Source organism: Lepisma saccharinum, chromosome 18 (genome assembly GCF_977018435.1).
Source record: "Lepisma saccharinum chromosome 18, izLepSacc3.1, whole genome shotgun sequence".
NCBI classification, from domain to species: Eukaryota; Metazoa; Arthropoda; class Insecta; order Zygentoma; family Lepismatidae; genus Lepisma; species Lepisma saccharinum.
In genome coordinates this window covers 44465831-44479493 of record NC_139246.1, presented here as the reverse complement: position 1 = coordinate 44479493, position 13663 = coordinate 44465831, and the positions used below count along the sequence as shown (strand labels likewise).

At 38.7% G+C, this 13663-nt stretch overlaps 1 protein-coding gene across 1 annotated transcript; it reads right to left on the bottom strand.

Annotated features, from left to right (window-relative positions):
* Positions 1–4306: 4306 nt before the first annotated feature.
* LOC146002038 (uncharacterized) lies at positions 4307–13006 on the bottom strand. The gene is made up of 3 exons (XM_083139751.1): positions 12951–13006; positions 7362–7825; positions 4307–5160 (listed from the first exon to the last, which is right to left on the bottom strand). The coding sequence occupies exons 1-3, from the start codon at positions 12963–12965 to the stop codon at positions 4494–4496; spliced, it is 1146 nt and encodes a 381-aa protein (XP_082995877.1). The 5' UTR covers positions 12966–13006; the 3' UTR covers positions 4307–4493.
* Positions 13007–13663: the final 657 nt, after the last annotated feature.

Here is a 13663-nt window from a genome sequence, read left to right as displayed (position 1 = left end):
TTTCTAAATTTAGTGTTATCGATAAAATGTCCAAGAATCACTTAGTTTTACATTGTCTATTCAGTAAAAGTTGCCTCTGCAAAGCTGAAGTTGCAATATGGATGCCAAGCGCAGGGTCACAGCGAGTTGAAGCTCGCATCTATCGCACCTTGCACCTTTATTCCACGTCTGCAGCTAATCCGGACAACGGAAGTAGGCTGAGTCCTTCGGATGTAAGTGTTTTATAGGTGACATCTGCTGCCGATTCGGACGCGGTCTTAATTCCCTCCTACGTAGCGGAGTGGTTTTCACAGCGCGCTACGACGTCAGGGGTTCCAGGTTCGAATCCCCGCTGGGCATGGGTATTGTTTGTAAGTGTCCCTCATCAATTTTATCACATCGTTACTCACATCACTCATCCTCATCTTCGCGATTAGCTAAAAGTTGCAGAAACGCGAAGAAATATAAACCAAATCAATCAATCATAGTTCTTCCGTTCAGACATTCAATTGTTTTAACACAGAACAAACAAATCTTGCATGTAGACGTACTTTAGATGAGGACTACTTCTGCAGGCTGCCTCTCTCCACAACAAACCCATTCTTTTATGAAAGGACGAAATCGAAATTCTTGCGAAATCTGAAAAATCGTCAATGTTATTTTTGTAGGTTCACATTGGCACAGTAATAGACTGGCCTCCAGTCCGGTATTTTTCGCTAAGTAACTATAACAACTATCTTGCTTCATTAGCATTGTTTCTTTGGTTCCTACTTATTGGATTCACTCCGCCATGAATATCGGCAGGGAAGTTCTCTTCTTCGCTGGGAATTTGCATTGGATTATCCATAATCATATTGCATCAAACAAAACGCATGTATATAATGATGGACAATTTGTCTGCTGTGACATTGTAATCCTCTACACCAGTGGTTCTCAAACTGTGGTACGCGTACCCCCAGGGGTACATGAACGACTTGAAGGGGGTACGCGATCGGATCGGAAGAGAATTATAGAAAATACCCACACGGGAACATTTTTTGCTGCAGCTGTGTAAAGCAGACTTCATTGTTTCAGGATTTATAGCTTTAACACTGAACAGGAACACAAGGCTGATTTTGTCACTGACACTCTTATATTTGCTTCATATGTTTCGAAATAAAATACTCGTTCGAAATCTATAATAAGAGTAAATTTGGAGCCAAATCTCTGCTTGAAAGTTTCAAGTGTACAACCAGACATCAAGAGACTGTGTCAGGCTATGCAGGCGCATCCATCTCACTAGAAACTCTTGAGGATAAATGAAAAAAAAACTCCAAGATTGTGCTTCACAGTTTGTTTATAAACACATTTTTGTTCTTTATATTTCCTCAACAACTTCGGAAAAAATGTAAGAAAGTTAAAGTTTTTTATATACGTACTTCTTAACATGTACAGTATGTGTTTCACATTTTTATTCTTGTATCTACCGTAATCATAAGAATTGCAACACCCAATAAAAAAATAAACGTAGGATTCTAATGTTTATTTGTTTACCATCTTTCCACAAACAGCCCGAATGCCATTTTTCTTTATTGCAGATACACGCCTTCAACATATCAAAAACGCCCCAACAATCAGGCAGCCAAAAAATATCCCCAAATTTCAGAGAAATTCTATGGTTGGGATAGATTAGACGTTCAGTTGCGAAAAAAGGGTACAATGAGAAAAACATTTAAGAGCCACTACTTTACACAGATGCATGTACTTCTAGAGGTTGTGAAAAATAGATGGCGCTCTAAAATATTCAAAACAATTTTTAAAATAAATAATAATATAGATTTTATGATAAAAAAGACATGATTTGTAAAACTTTTATGTAAAAAGAAATGTTTATATGAATACGTGTATACACTAAGGAATTTCGCACAACTGTAATAAGTATAAAAATGCAAAACACTCACTCAATTGTTTTGCGCGCCCCTGTTTTGAAAAGACTGTCTTATTGTAATGTCGAAATCTGGAAGATCTAAAACTGAAGAATAAAATGTGTTTTTGTTTTTTGGTGAGGAGCACTAACAAGTATAAGGATATTAGGGGTATTGCTAAATTTTTAAAAACAGTGTCATGTTTTGAAATTTAAATTTGAAATTTATGTAAAGTTAATAATTATTAAATGACGAAGCTCTTTTCAGTTAAGAATTGTGCAGTATGTAGTCGTATAAAAAACAAGCCACACTTGTATTTTTAAATTATATATACTTTAGCAACTACTTTAATCACGTCGAATTTTCTATGATCCAACAAAACACTGACCAGTCTAAAATCTGGAGCGGAGTGCCTTTTTAAAAATTCATTAAAAGACTCGGGAAGTGAGGGAAAGTTATAGTTACGAAGGAAGAAAAATGTGTTCGCAATTAAAACACAGCCCTTCGAGGATACTCCTGTTCAAGGCAGCAAGTGATCGCAACTAGGAATGTTCGCAATTAGGACGACACCGTGGCGACATCTGTAGAATCGCAGTGAAACATAAAAGCTTTCTTCCGTTTATGTTGCGTGCTATTTTGATACCTGGTATACTTCAGTCTAAATGGACACACACTCTGCGCCACATACTATATGATAGTATTGAGAAGAATGTGGCCTGTCCGTGTCTTCCCCTTTCGTCGAATGGCCCACAGACACATTATATCAGATTTCACACCGAAGTAAAATTTTCGGCGAAAGGGGAATTCCCGTTTTGCCGAATCTCCTTTCGCCGAATATTTTGAATGAAGGAAATTTCAGGTCCTTTATAAGTTCTAAACGTGGCGGCCAACTTGTGGTATACGAAGGATTCGTGTATCGCATTTGTAAGCGAGTGGAGGCCAGATCTTAGTGGAAGTGTTGGAGTGGTTGTAAGGCATCAGTTATTGTTCATAATGAAGAATTTGTGTCTAAAGCTGGAACACATACACACGAACCGGAAGTAGCGAGAATTGCAGCTCAACAGAATGAAGAAGAGAGTGCATGAACAGTTGGAACACGTTACTAAGATTTACAGGTAAGTTTTGTATTAATCATATTGCAGAATGATTATTTCTTAGTTATTCACTTTCTTTCCATGTGTGTTACCTTGTTTATGGGTGACAGGTGTGCTCTGAATGGGGGTGTCTGTTCTTTGAAGTGAAGAAATTATTATTGTTTTCGGTTCGAAAAGACTTGAAGACTAAAATTCGTAAACGCTGTAAGTGCCACAATAATTAAAACACCGTTTTCCACGTTAAACTGTGAAATGTGCCATGCTTTATAGTGTGGTAAACGTGAAATGTGGCTCGTAGCCCTCTAAGTAGTTCAAAGGGCGTGCAAAGAGGTCACTAGTGTGCAAGTTTTTACGGGCTGATGTGCTGAACGATGCTATTTCCCAACACTTTCGCTTTTGGAACTTACAACGTTTACCACTTTTAGTCCTCACTTAGGGAGGAGATTGCGAGGGTGGAGACAGCCAGTGCATTGCTAAGTGTAAATCTACTGATATCGTCCTTGATTTCGAAGTAGCATCTTTGAACGCAGTACGAAGTTTAATCATCCGAAGATGCCTGTTCCACTTTACTCAGTGCATATGGAGGAAGAGTCAAGCATTGGGATTAGCAACACTCTACAAGGAAGATGAGAGGGTCAGGTTGTGGATTCAGTGGGCTGCAGCTCTGCCCCTAGTCCCGGTGGATAATATAGAGGACGTGTTCCTCTTCCTGCAAGATGAAGCTCCGGAGGTGCCCAACAAGGATTCATTCCATAACTACATGGAGTTCCATTTCAATAATGACGGAGAAAGAATAACAAATTATGTGGAGGGATGGTATTCAGAGCATCAAAGTGAGGATGAAAGATTAATTACCATCTCAAAAGCTAATTTCTTTCCCTTCATTTCCTGAAATTTTCCGGCAGAGAGAAAATTCTCTCGCCTCAAAATAGGTGAGATATTTGTCTCTTGGGCATTCGGTGAAACGGGAGGTAACCGGCTTGTCACTGCTCACTGGTGTTATCATGATGTTTCTAAATTGTTTTTAATTGAAATGTTGTATTCAGTTCACTTTTTCTATAGATAGGCTAGTTGGGACTGGACCTACAGTTTAAAGTGGGATCCGAACCACTGTGATACATGGATACGTGATACGAACACAGGGCCTCTTGATTACACTACACTGTCATTGAGAAATCATCATAACTTTGAGGCAAGCCATGTAGTAATTTTGTGAATAAGACCATTCTGTCGCAACCTTCATGTAATTGAACTTATATTCAATTAGATAATGTGGTCTTTACGCACAGCTAAGCTATATATTTTTTTTAACAAATGAAACAACACATGTGATCTGTTGGCTTACATCTTTATTCCAAATCACAATAAATACAAATCAACTGTTCTAATACGAAGAAAAAGGCAAGTGCCAATTTTGAGTTTTCAGAAATATCACGATTCACACAAGAAATGGGATTGTCGTGGAATTCATACAATTTACATTTCTTGCTAAATTGTTCCCATGTTGTAATGCGTTCTAGTTAGGTTTCGGATAGCTATAACCGCCAGATCCATTCCTGGCACCACCAGCAGGCCTCCTTCCAGCACCAGAGAATGCTCCGACCTGGTTGGCTGCAGCGCCACCACGGGAATAACCGCCTGTTTGAGTACCCGCAGAAGATCCAGCACGGGAATAACCGCCTGTCTGGGTAGCCGAAGCAGCGCCACCACGGGAATAACCGCCTGCCTGGGTAGCCGCAGGAGAACCACCACGAGAATAACCCCGTGTCTGGGTAGCCGCAGGAGAACCACCACGGGAATAACCGCCTGACTGGGTAGCCGCAGCAGATCCGCCATTGGAATAACCGCCGGAAGAGCCTCCGAAACCGCCATTTGAGCCTGCACCTTGGTAATAACCGTCAGCCTGTGACCCGGATGAAGACGACGCGGCCCCTGATCTCTCCAGAGCGGCGATCTGGTCGAGGGCTCTCTGGATGGCCTCTGGGATTGGTGGTGGCGTTGGGAGGTGGTCGCCGGACGGTTGGAAGCCGTTCTCATCGGCAATGTAGTTGACGGTGTAGACAACGCCATCTGTATCGGTGTAGGTGTAGGAGCCGTGCACTGAGAGAGTCTCCTGTTCTGGTACTCCAAGATTCTTCACGAATCCTGATTCTTCGTGGCTGATACCGTTCTCTGTCTCGTAACTGTTAAAATACAACAAACTATACTTAGAACTATCATTTTATTTATTTAAATTTATTTAATTGAAACACAACAGGCGCATGCCCAATTACAGTGTTCAATATGGGATGACACCATTACATAAACAAGAACATAACTAAGAAAATTAACAAGAAATATGAATGACGCAACATACATTTTACATTTAAAAACAATTGTGACAAGAAATTAATTATTAGATTATAGAAGCAAAGGGTACACAGAGACAATACAATAATAAATGAAGCTAAACTGTTGGATATAACCTTACAAGCTGAATGAAAACCAAAATTCAATGAACAAAACAAAACAAAACATACAGAAATTCGGCGATTAGATCTTATGTTACAATTACATTTAAATAGGTCTACGCTTGGATTATTCTTAGAAACTGAATTAAATAACTTGCACATTCTCCTCATGGGTTCAGCTTCGGTCATTTTGGTTCTTCCAAGGGGGATTTGAAAGAGATCAGTTCTGGGCCTTAACATACAGTTTGGCACATAAAAATTTAAATTCGACAACAGATTAAAAGAATCTATTTTACCATTGATATACAATTACTACAAAGAAATGTGTGTGTGTTCTCAAATATTTAACATACATTACATAGAGCAATGTATTGACTTTGATACCGATATAATTATCAGTTTGATTTGTTATAATTCCGCCATCTATATTAAATATCGTCCCGCACCGTGGCCGTGCGGTCTAAGATGTCATGCTTTAGACTCTTCCGGCTGCAGCTACGCGCAAGAACGAGTCTCCAAGGGGAAGCGTATCAACTTTCCTTTTGAGATTTCGGCCTGTGTATGGGACCGGTGCCCATCCAAAACCTACAACTGGGGGTTCGTCATGCTGACCACACGTCACTCCGTGACTAGTCTGATGATCTCCCACCTCGGCAGGTGGAAGATTAAAAACTCGTCTCATGAGACAAAGTAACGAACTATTTGACCTAAATTATCATGTAGTTTAAATATAGCTAATAGAGGGCTCTCGAGTTGTAAATAGGTAACAAGGAACATGTTGAAGATTTACTGCAACAAACTTAACAGATACATCTTTCTGGAAGTAGTAAAAAATCGAAGCCAATTAATTTGTAAAATCAATTTTACATACATATTTAAAAACAATTGTTAGTTATAACAGACAATCCCTACAAGTATGCATTCAATTCAAACATTTGAATAGACTTTCGAAATACAATTAATTTTTATACAAATACTTTACCACTTGTAAGAAAGCTTTTCTAAATATATGTAGATATTGCTTACGTATAATTTATAATCAAGCTCACTTAATTTTTCTTGTTCAATTCTTTCGTCTTAGTAAAATGCACTACATGTTAGAAATTCCTTATGCATTTTATTCACATTTTGTTTGAACTTAATGTGTCAATGGATAAGACAGGGCAGCGTACAGTTGACTACAAAACCGTATTTATTAACTGTGAGAAATATGCAAATAAAGAACTGAAATACAAACCTTCACCCAATTAATTTTGCAGATAGTCGTTAATATAACTGGATCCCTATCTTGACGTAGCACTTATGCTTGCGACTATCAAACCCGAAAGTTCTTGACTGCGCAAGTCCAGAGCGTTAACCAGATGTATGTACGAGGGACGTTCAAATGAAATCCTTAACTTGTTTTTATTTTATCTGGTAGATTTCTGCATGTAACATTGCACAAATTTGCTGAATTATAGCATAGACCTATTGCTGATTTACATATATTTTCAAGTCTCAGTTAGTGCCTGTATACGTCAAGAAGAAGAATATTTGGAATCTATGTCAAGTCACTTATAAGCTTTCTACCGATTGGGCCATTGTCGAACTTCCTCCTCTATTTGTAAACTTGCTGGCGTGGCTAGCATGCATAAAGACATTGAATTTTCATTTACTCTAGAATGTCTGTACCTTTTAGGCTTCCAGATGGCAAGAAACCATTGCCCTTCGCTGGTGCATGCATGAGGCGCCATCTTTAAAATGAAAAAATGTATTTTGAATCTCACATGATCAGTGTTGCAGCCTTGAGGTTGTATTTAAATAACAGTCGACACCTCATGTAAATTTGAGTTGTTTACAGTCTGTCCTGTAATTCTTGTCGGACGTTTAAGGTTTTCGTTTGACTCACCCTCGTACATCGTGTTTTCCTGGTTGGTCAATGAATTGTATCTCACCTGTAAGCGTACGAACCATCTCCGTTGTTTTCATTGGAGTAGGCAAGGATACCAATGGGAGGCGTTGTCGGGCCGGAAGATTCACCAAAACCACCAGACGGTGCAGAACCACCGAATCGGGAACCACCAGCACCTGATCCCCCGAACTGCGAAGCACCACCTGCGGAACCACCAAACCTGGATCCACCAGCGGAAGCACCACCAAACCGAGAACCTCCTGCAGAGCCTCCAAAACCACTAGCGGCTCCTTGGAATCCTCCAGCACCGCCAAACCCACCAGTCCTGCCTCCGCTAGCGAAGTTGCTGCTGGAGGCGCTGCCTGTCAGGCTATTGCCACCGTGAGCAGAACCTGATGGTAAGGGAGGGGAAAGGTTTGCTGCATCTAGACGATGTGATCCATCAGGGGGCAGATATGCATCTCTGACGTCAGCAGATGTCAGCACCGATAGAGCGGTGATCAACAACTGAAAGGATATAAGTGCACATGAACAATTGATTGCACAATGTATGAAAAAGAAAACGAATTTATAAGTACCAAATAGTGTTAGATATATAAATAAATATTTGGTCGTTTTAATCAAAAGATAAAATGAAATCTAAATTTACAATTGTAGAAAATTGTCATTTTGATTAAGCAAAGACTCATGAACAGCATATCTAGCTAAATTAAAAAATCATTAGGCTTACCATCAACAGCGATGTAAGAATAGATGAAGAATTAAATACAAGAATACAGAACATTATGCTATAATTCAAGGGTTTCTAGGAAAGAAAAAAATAAGCCAGATAACAAGAATGGCAATATATAAATCAACATATTTACCAACTATGCTATATGGGAGACAATCGTGGGCACTGGCAATTAGGCAGGTACAGACAGCGGAAGTGAAATATTTAAGAAGAGTGGTCGGAAAAACAAGAAAAGATAGAATTAGGAATCAAACGATCAGGATAACACTAAACTCCAAACCAGTGGAACAAAATGTCATCGACTCACAACTGAGATGGTTTGGCGTTAATAGAATGAAGGATAGAAGAATACCGAAGGAAATATGCGAGGCAAGAGCAAGAGGAATGGGAAAGGAAGACCACGGCTGACGTGGACATGAACATTGAACAGACCCTGATCAGAAGAGGCATTAAGTGGGATGAAGGAAGAAAACTAGCAATGGATCGTAACCAATGGAGAGCTTCCTGCAAAACCTCCACACCTTTGGGCAAAATAGGATCGGAGTAAGTAAGTAAGGCTTACATGACATTAATTGTAACGCACAATTCAAATACAAAATGCGATTTATCTTTGGTTATCTAAACATTGTATTACCAAACTTTCTTCTAAGTGCAGAAAACTTAAATGTTCTTCTGTTGTCTCTAAATATGAATTTCCATTGACTGAAATTACAATAACTTGAACTTGCATTTTCTAATATCGACAAGAATGATACAATAGATGCATTATCCGAAGATGTAAAGATTTAAAATAAACCGATAGTAAAAAACGAATAGAATACAGATAAACGGAAAACCTTTAGTATTTAACACAAGAAGGGGAAAAGTAGTAATAGCAAGCATATGGAGTATTTATCTGCAAATGTTTGAAAATATAGATATTACATGTAAAAATATCTAAAATACGTAAGCTATGTGCTCAAATCTAACACATGTAAACAATATGGAAAATCAAAATATCATTTCTTGAGATTACAATACCACAATTCACAAATATAATAAACAAGGTATCTTGATTTTAGCGTAATATGAAGATTTGTATTTAGATATAAATCCGTAACCTGGTGAAGAAAATCATAGCCTTCAGATACAACTTCCTAGCAAACAATGGCTGAAGCCTGCATACTGTACACAAATTAAAAAATAGTTAATTATTTGTCACTGTCCCGATTCTTGAGCGTTGTGTCTTTGGCTTACGATCTTTCAATCTTAGGTTCGCGTCCACGCCTTAGAATGAATTGTTTGCCAATGTGTTTTCATTAATTATTCAATTGTCATTCATTCTCATGGTCAAGATTAGCATAAAAAGGCAGAAAAGCTATATTAAATGATAATGTGCAATATAATAGGTTCACAAAGTATTTTAATTGGAGCCGATGTCTATATTGATACAGATAGTCGGTGGGTAGCATATATAACGGGCAGCTGAAGAGCTTTATCCTTATCTAAGAATGTCTTTAGGTAGCAAAGGATCCTAGAACGTTCACAATTCAAACACAGACTAATTTGCACACTTTTATAAAAACTAGCTCTCCGAAAATGAATCAAAATTATGCATACGATCATTTTCAAAAGTTGCAAAACACTATGATAAAGTGATAAATAAAATTTGTTCATTTTAGTCACATTAATCGTCAGATTTTTTGTTAGTAGTTGAATTGAGTTTGTATTCGCAGTGCAAAACATAAAGTGAATGACCCAGTGGCGGCGATTAAGGGGGGTGAGGGTGGACAGTTCCCCCCACTTTTTGCCACAATTGTCCCGCACTATACTAAACCGTATGTACGTACCAAGGGAAAGTAAACTGTCCTTGCAAAAGTAAACTTTCTTAACTTTGCTCCCCTTTGTTAATTTGCCCCTTCCCTAGTTTTGGAACCTAATAGCCGCCACTGGAATGACCTCTTTATTGTGTGCATGAAATTCGTTTAGGGAAATGTTTAAAGACCGTTACAACTTGTGCAACGTGTATCCCTATATTCTATGAGGAAATATTTACGCAGTTTGCAGGGAAAGTACGATATACGGTAATATGAATAAATAAAAATTATTTGTAATTTTAGAAACAAGATGACTCTCCTTCCTCAATGTGAAATGTTTCGGTTTGGGTAAATAATAAATGTTTGTTTTAAAGAGATTTTCCATTTATTGGAAGATAGTTTTGTGCTTTCCGAGATATTCATTTTCTGAATTTTGTATAGTTTCATATTTTCGAGATTGTAGCAAAGAAGTTAATTTTATTGCAGAATTAGATTAAAAAAATACATTATTTTTTAATATTTTTTTTATCATTTGTAGCATACTAGATCGCATGTTTTTCTATTGAGATAATTTCTTCGATGTCAGTAAGACAAGAAAATACATTTATATGATAGTGAAATGCTTAAATGGTTTAATGAAGATTGTCGACAGCTCTATCTCATAACAGTATAACCAGCGTTACACGGAGGTGTAATGCTGCTCGTAATTGAATTGTACTGGAATCTGTCGTTCCAGTTGCAACTCGAGAGTTTCCATTGGATACATTATTGACAAGGGAACGGAGAGTACAGAAGTAGATTGTATGCTCCACAATTTTGTGAAAGGTTTCACTACCCCCTCGCCCCCTAAATCGTTAGATCTGAATTGTTAACCTTGTGCTACATCAAACAACTTGTCAGCCGCAAGATGCAATCGTTCAAAAATCTCGTTTTTTAATAGCTTAATAAAAGATTATTTTGTCTACTTTGTCTCCCCGTTCAAAAGAATCATAAGCACCATGAATCTACAAAACTACATTGTCGAACTAATTATCTCGCTCAATCTGTGCTCTTCGAAAACTTTACTAAAATAATTAAATCAAGAAGGCTTACATGGGCAGGAAATGTGGCACGAATGGGAGAGGAAAGAATAGTTTACAGGATCCTTGTTGGGAAACCTAATTGTAAGAGACTTGTAGGAAGGCCAAGATGAGGATGAAGGGAAATCGGTAAGGATGGAAAAGATTGGATTGATCTTGCCCAGGAGAGGGACAGATTAAACGCTTGTGTTGCTGCAGCCACAAACCTTCGTGTTTAAGAATGCTAGAGAGCTAGTTTGGAAAAATTTAGAAGAAAGGTAAATATTATTCAAAATGAGTGCGAAACGATGAAATAAGGCCTAGAGCTTCATCTGAATTAGAAATTTGACATGTTTTTGGAGCCTGTTAAAACCTATCTTGAAAAGAGCCATTAATTTTTTTTTGAAAATAAAGAAATTTAAAATTATTTTGTGAATATTGCTTTTTGTATTGGCAGTACAAGTTTATGCAAATTATATTTTAAAAATTGAGAGCCTGTTCTAATATGAAATGATTTGAATGAAAATTTGAAATGAAAATTCTTGGGGAGTCAGCGCCTGCACTCGTTTCATTATACGGGGCAACACTTACCATAACTAATATGGACCCGTGTCTTTGTTAAGTAATAATCAAAATCTAATTATTGATAACAACTCGTTTGAACCAGTCTCCAAATTCAAGTACTTAGGAGTAATACTAGCAAATGAAAATGATATTAAAGAGGAAGTGAAAAACAGGCTTAATTCAGGAAATGCATGTTACTTTTCTGTTCAAAAACTTTTGTCTTCTCGTTTCATATCTACGAAACTAAAAGTTAAAATATACCAAACAGTACTTTTGCCTGTATTATTATATGGATGCGAAACTTGGTCCCTTACATTGAAAGAGGAACGTAAATTGAGAGTATTTGAAAATAAGATCCTTAGGAAAATCTTTGGACCTAAAAGGGATGAGGAGGCATGTGAGTGGAGAAGGTTACATAATTTAGAACTACATAATTTGTATTCATGTCCAGATATTATTAGAATAATTAAATCAAGAAGACTTAGATGGGCAGGCCAAGTGGTACGAATAGGAGAGGAAAGAAGTGTTTACAGGATTCTTGTTGGGAAACCTGATGGTAAGAAACCTGTAGGAAGGCCAAGACGAAGATGGGGGGACAACGTTGATATGGACCTAAAGGAAATCGGGAAGGATGGAAGAGATTGGATTGATCTTGTCCAGGAGAGGGAGAGATGGAAGGCTTGTGTTGGTGCAGCCATGAACCTTCGGGAGAGTCAATCACAATCTTTAAGGGATAAATGTCCTTAACTAGATTAAAACCTGAGGCTATAAAGGGGCGCTTAGCACATATAAGGACTACACACAGCCCTAGAGATGATTATACTGACTGTAGATTCAGACGCCACAGCCTCGTCGGCCTGCACTATTTGCAATTACCGGATGTAGTATACTCCGTCCCGGGAATCTCTGGAGCAAGACCGCACATAGCGGCAGAGAAGAGGGGAGGGAAGCGAAGCAGTACGCGCTGTTGCAAAGGCTGGTAACTGCGTCCACGCAGTCCCATTTCCTTTCAAGCGTTCATTGGTGGAACTGTATACCTGCAGAGAGACTTGTTTTCGTTCGCTTGCTCCAGAGATAGCTGAGAAGAGTAAGAGCTTCATCTGCTTAAAAGCTGTATATGTTTCTGAAATCATCTTTTTAATATGCAGACATTAAAAAAAGCATAGGTATATAGTGTGTATGTGTGTGGTATGTGTGCACTTGTACTCAAGCACACTCAAAAATTTATGTTTGTTGTTGAGTTTTGTTTTAAGTCCAATTTAGCCATAGATAGACTAATCGGGACTGGATCTACAGTTTAAAGTGGAATCCGAGCCACTATGTGCCTCCACCGACAATCGAATCCTGCACACCTTGACTCCAAGGCGGCAACGTAACCACTACGCCATCATGGAGACCTAAAGAATGCATACCCCCTTCGAGATTGAACTTTGTAACCCCAATTCAAAATCGTTCCTGCGCCACTGCTCACAGATACTCACCAATTGCAAGAACATGTCGGTGGTAACTGCGTCCTGCAATGATCACTACTGATTATAGCACTGTGACCATCCACCGACAGATGCACTATTTATACACGTCCCCCTCTCACACAACCACACACGCACGTGATCTAATAATTATGCAGAAGCACACACACACACAGACAGGCAGATGCTGAAAAGTACACATATTCACCGATCTCATACCATCCACAAGGCCATACGATTTTTTTTCTTATATCGTCTCAAGGAGATGGTCTGGAGAGAATCTTCAGTTGCCAAGAAAAGGATCTCATTTCGACATAGTCCGCAACTGGTGACCTCAACGTGTTGATCTCGATTCCCCCCTCCACGTCTCGACTCATCCTGATGCCGCTACTCCCCCTGGCCATATCTTCTACGTGCAGAGAACCGTCACTAACAAGATGTATTGCTCGGAGTGAAGAGGCGACGTCGTCCAACTATATCACACGTGGGCGGTTGGAGCAAGAGGGTATGCATATGCGCCTTTTTTTGGGTACCGAGTCGCAGAAGAGGAAGAACTAACACTCTTATTTATCATTCGAGTGGTTGTAACCTAGTTCTGCTTGAAACTTTCTCGTGTGCTTCCACTCGTGGGACAGTCGGCTGATCTTCAAGCGATTCATATTGGCGTAATTGTCATTGAACTCTTGTCGTAGGCGTTCTTGTTCATTACTATACAGTTTTCATTC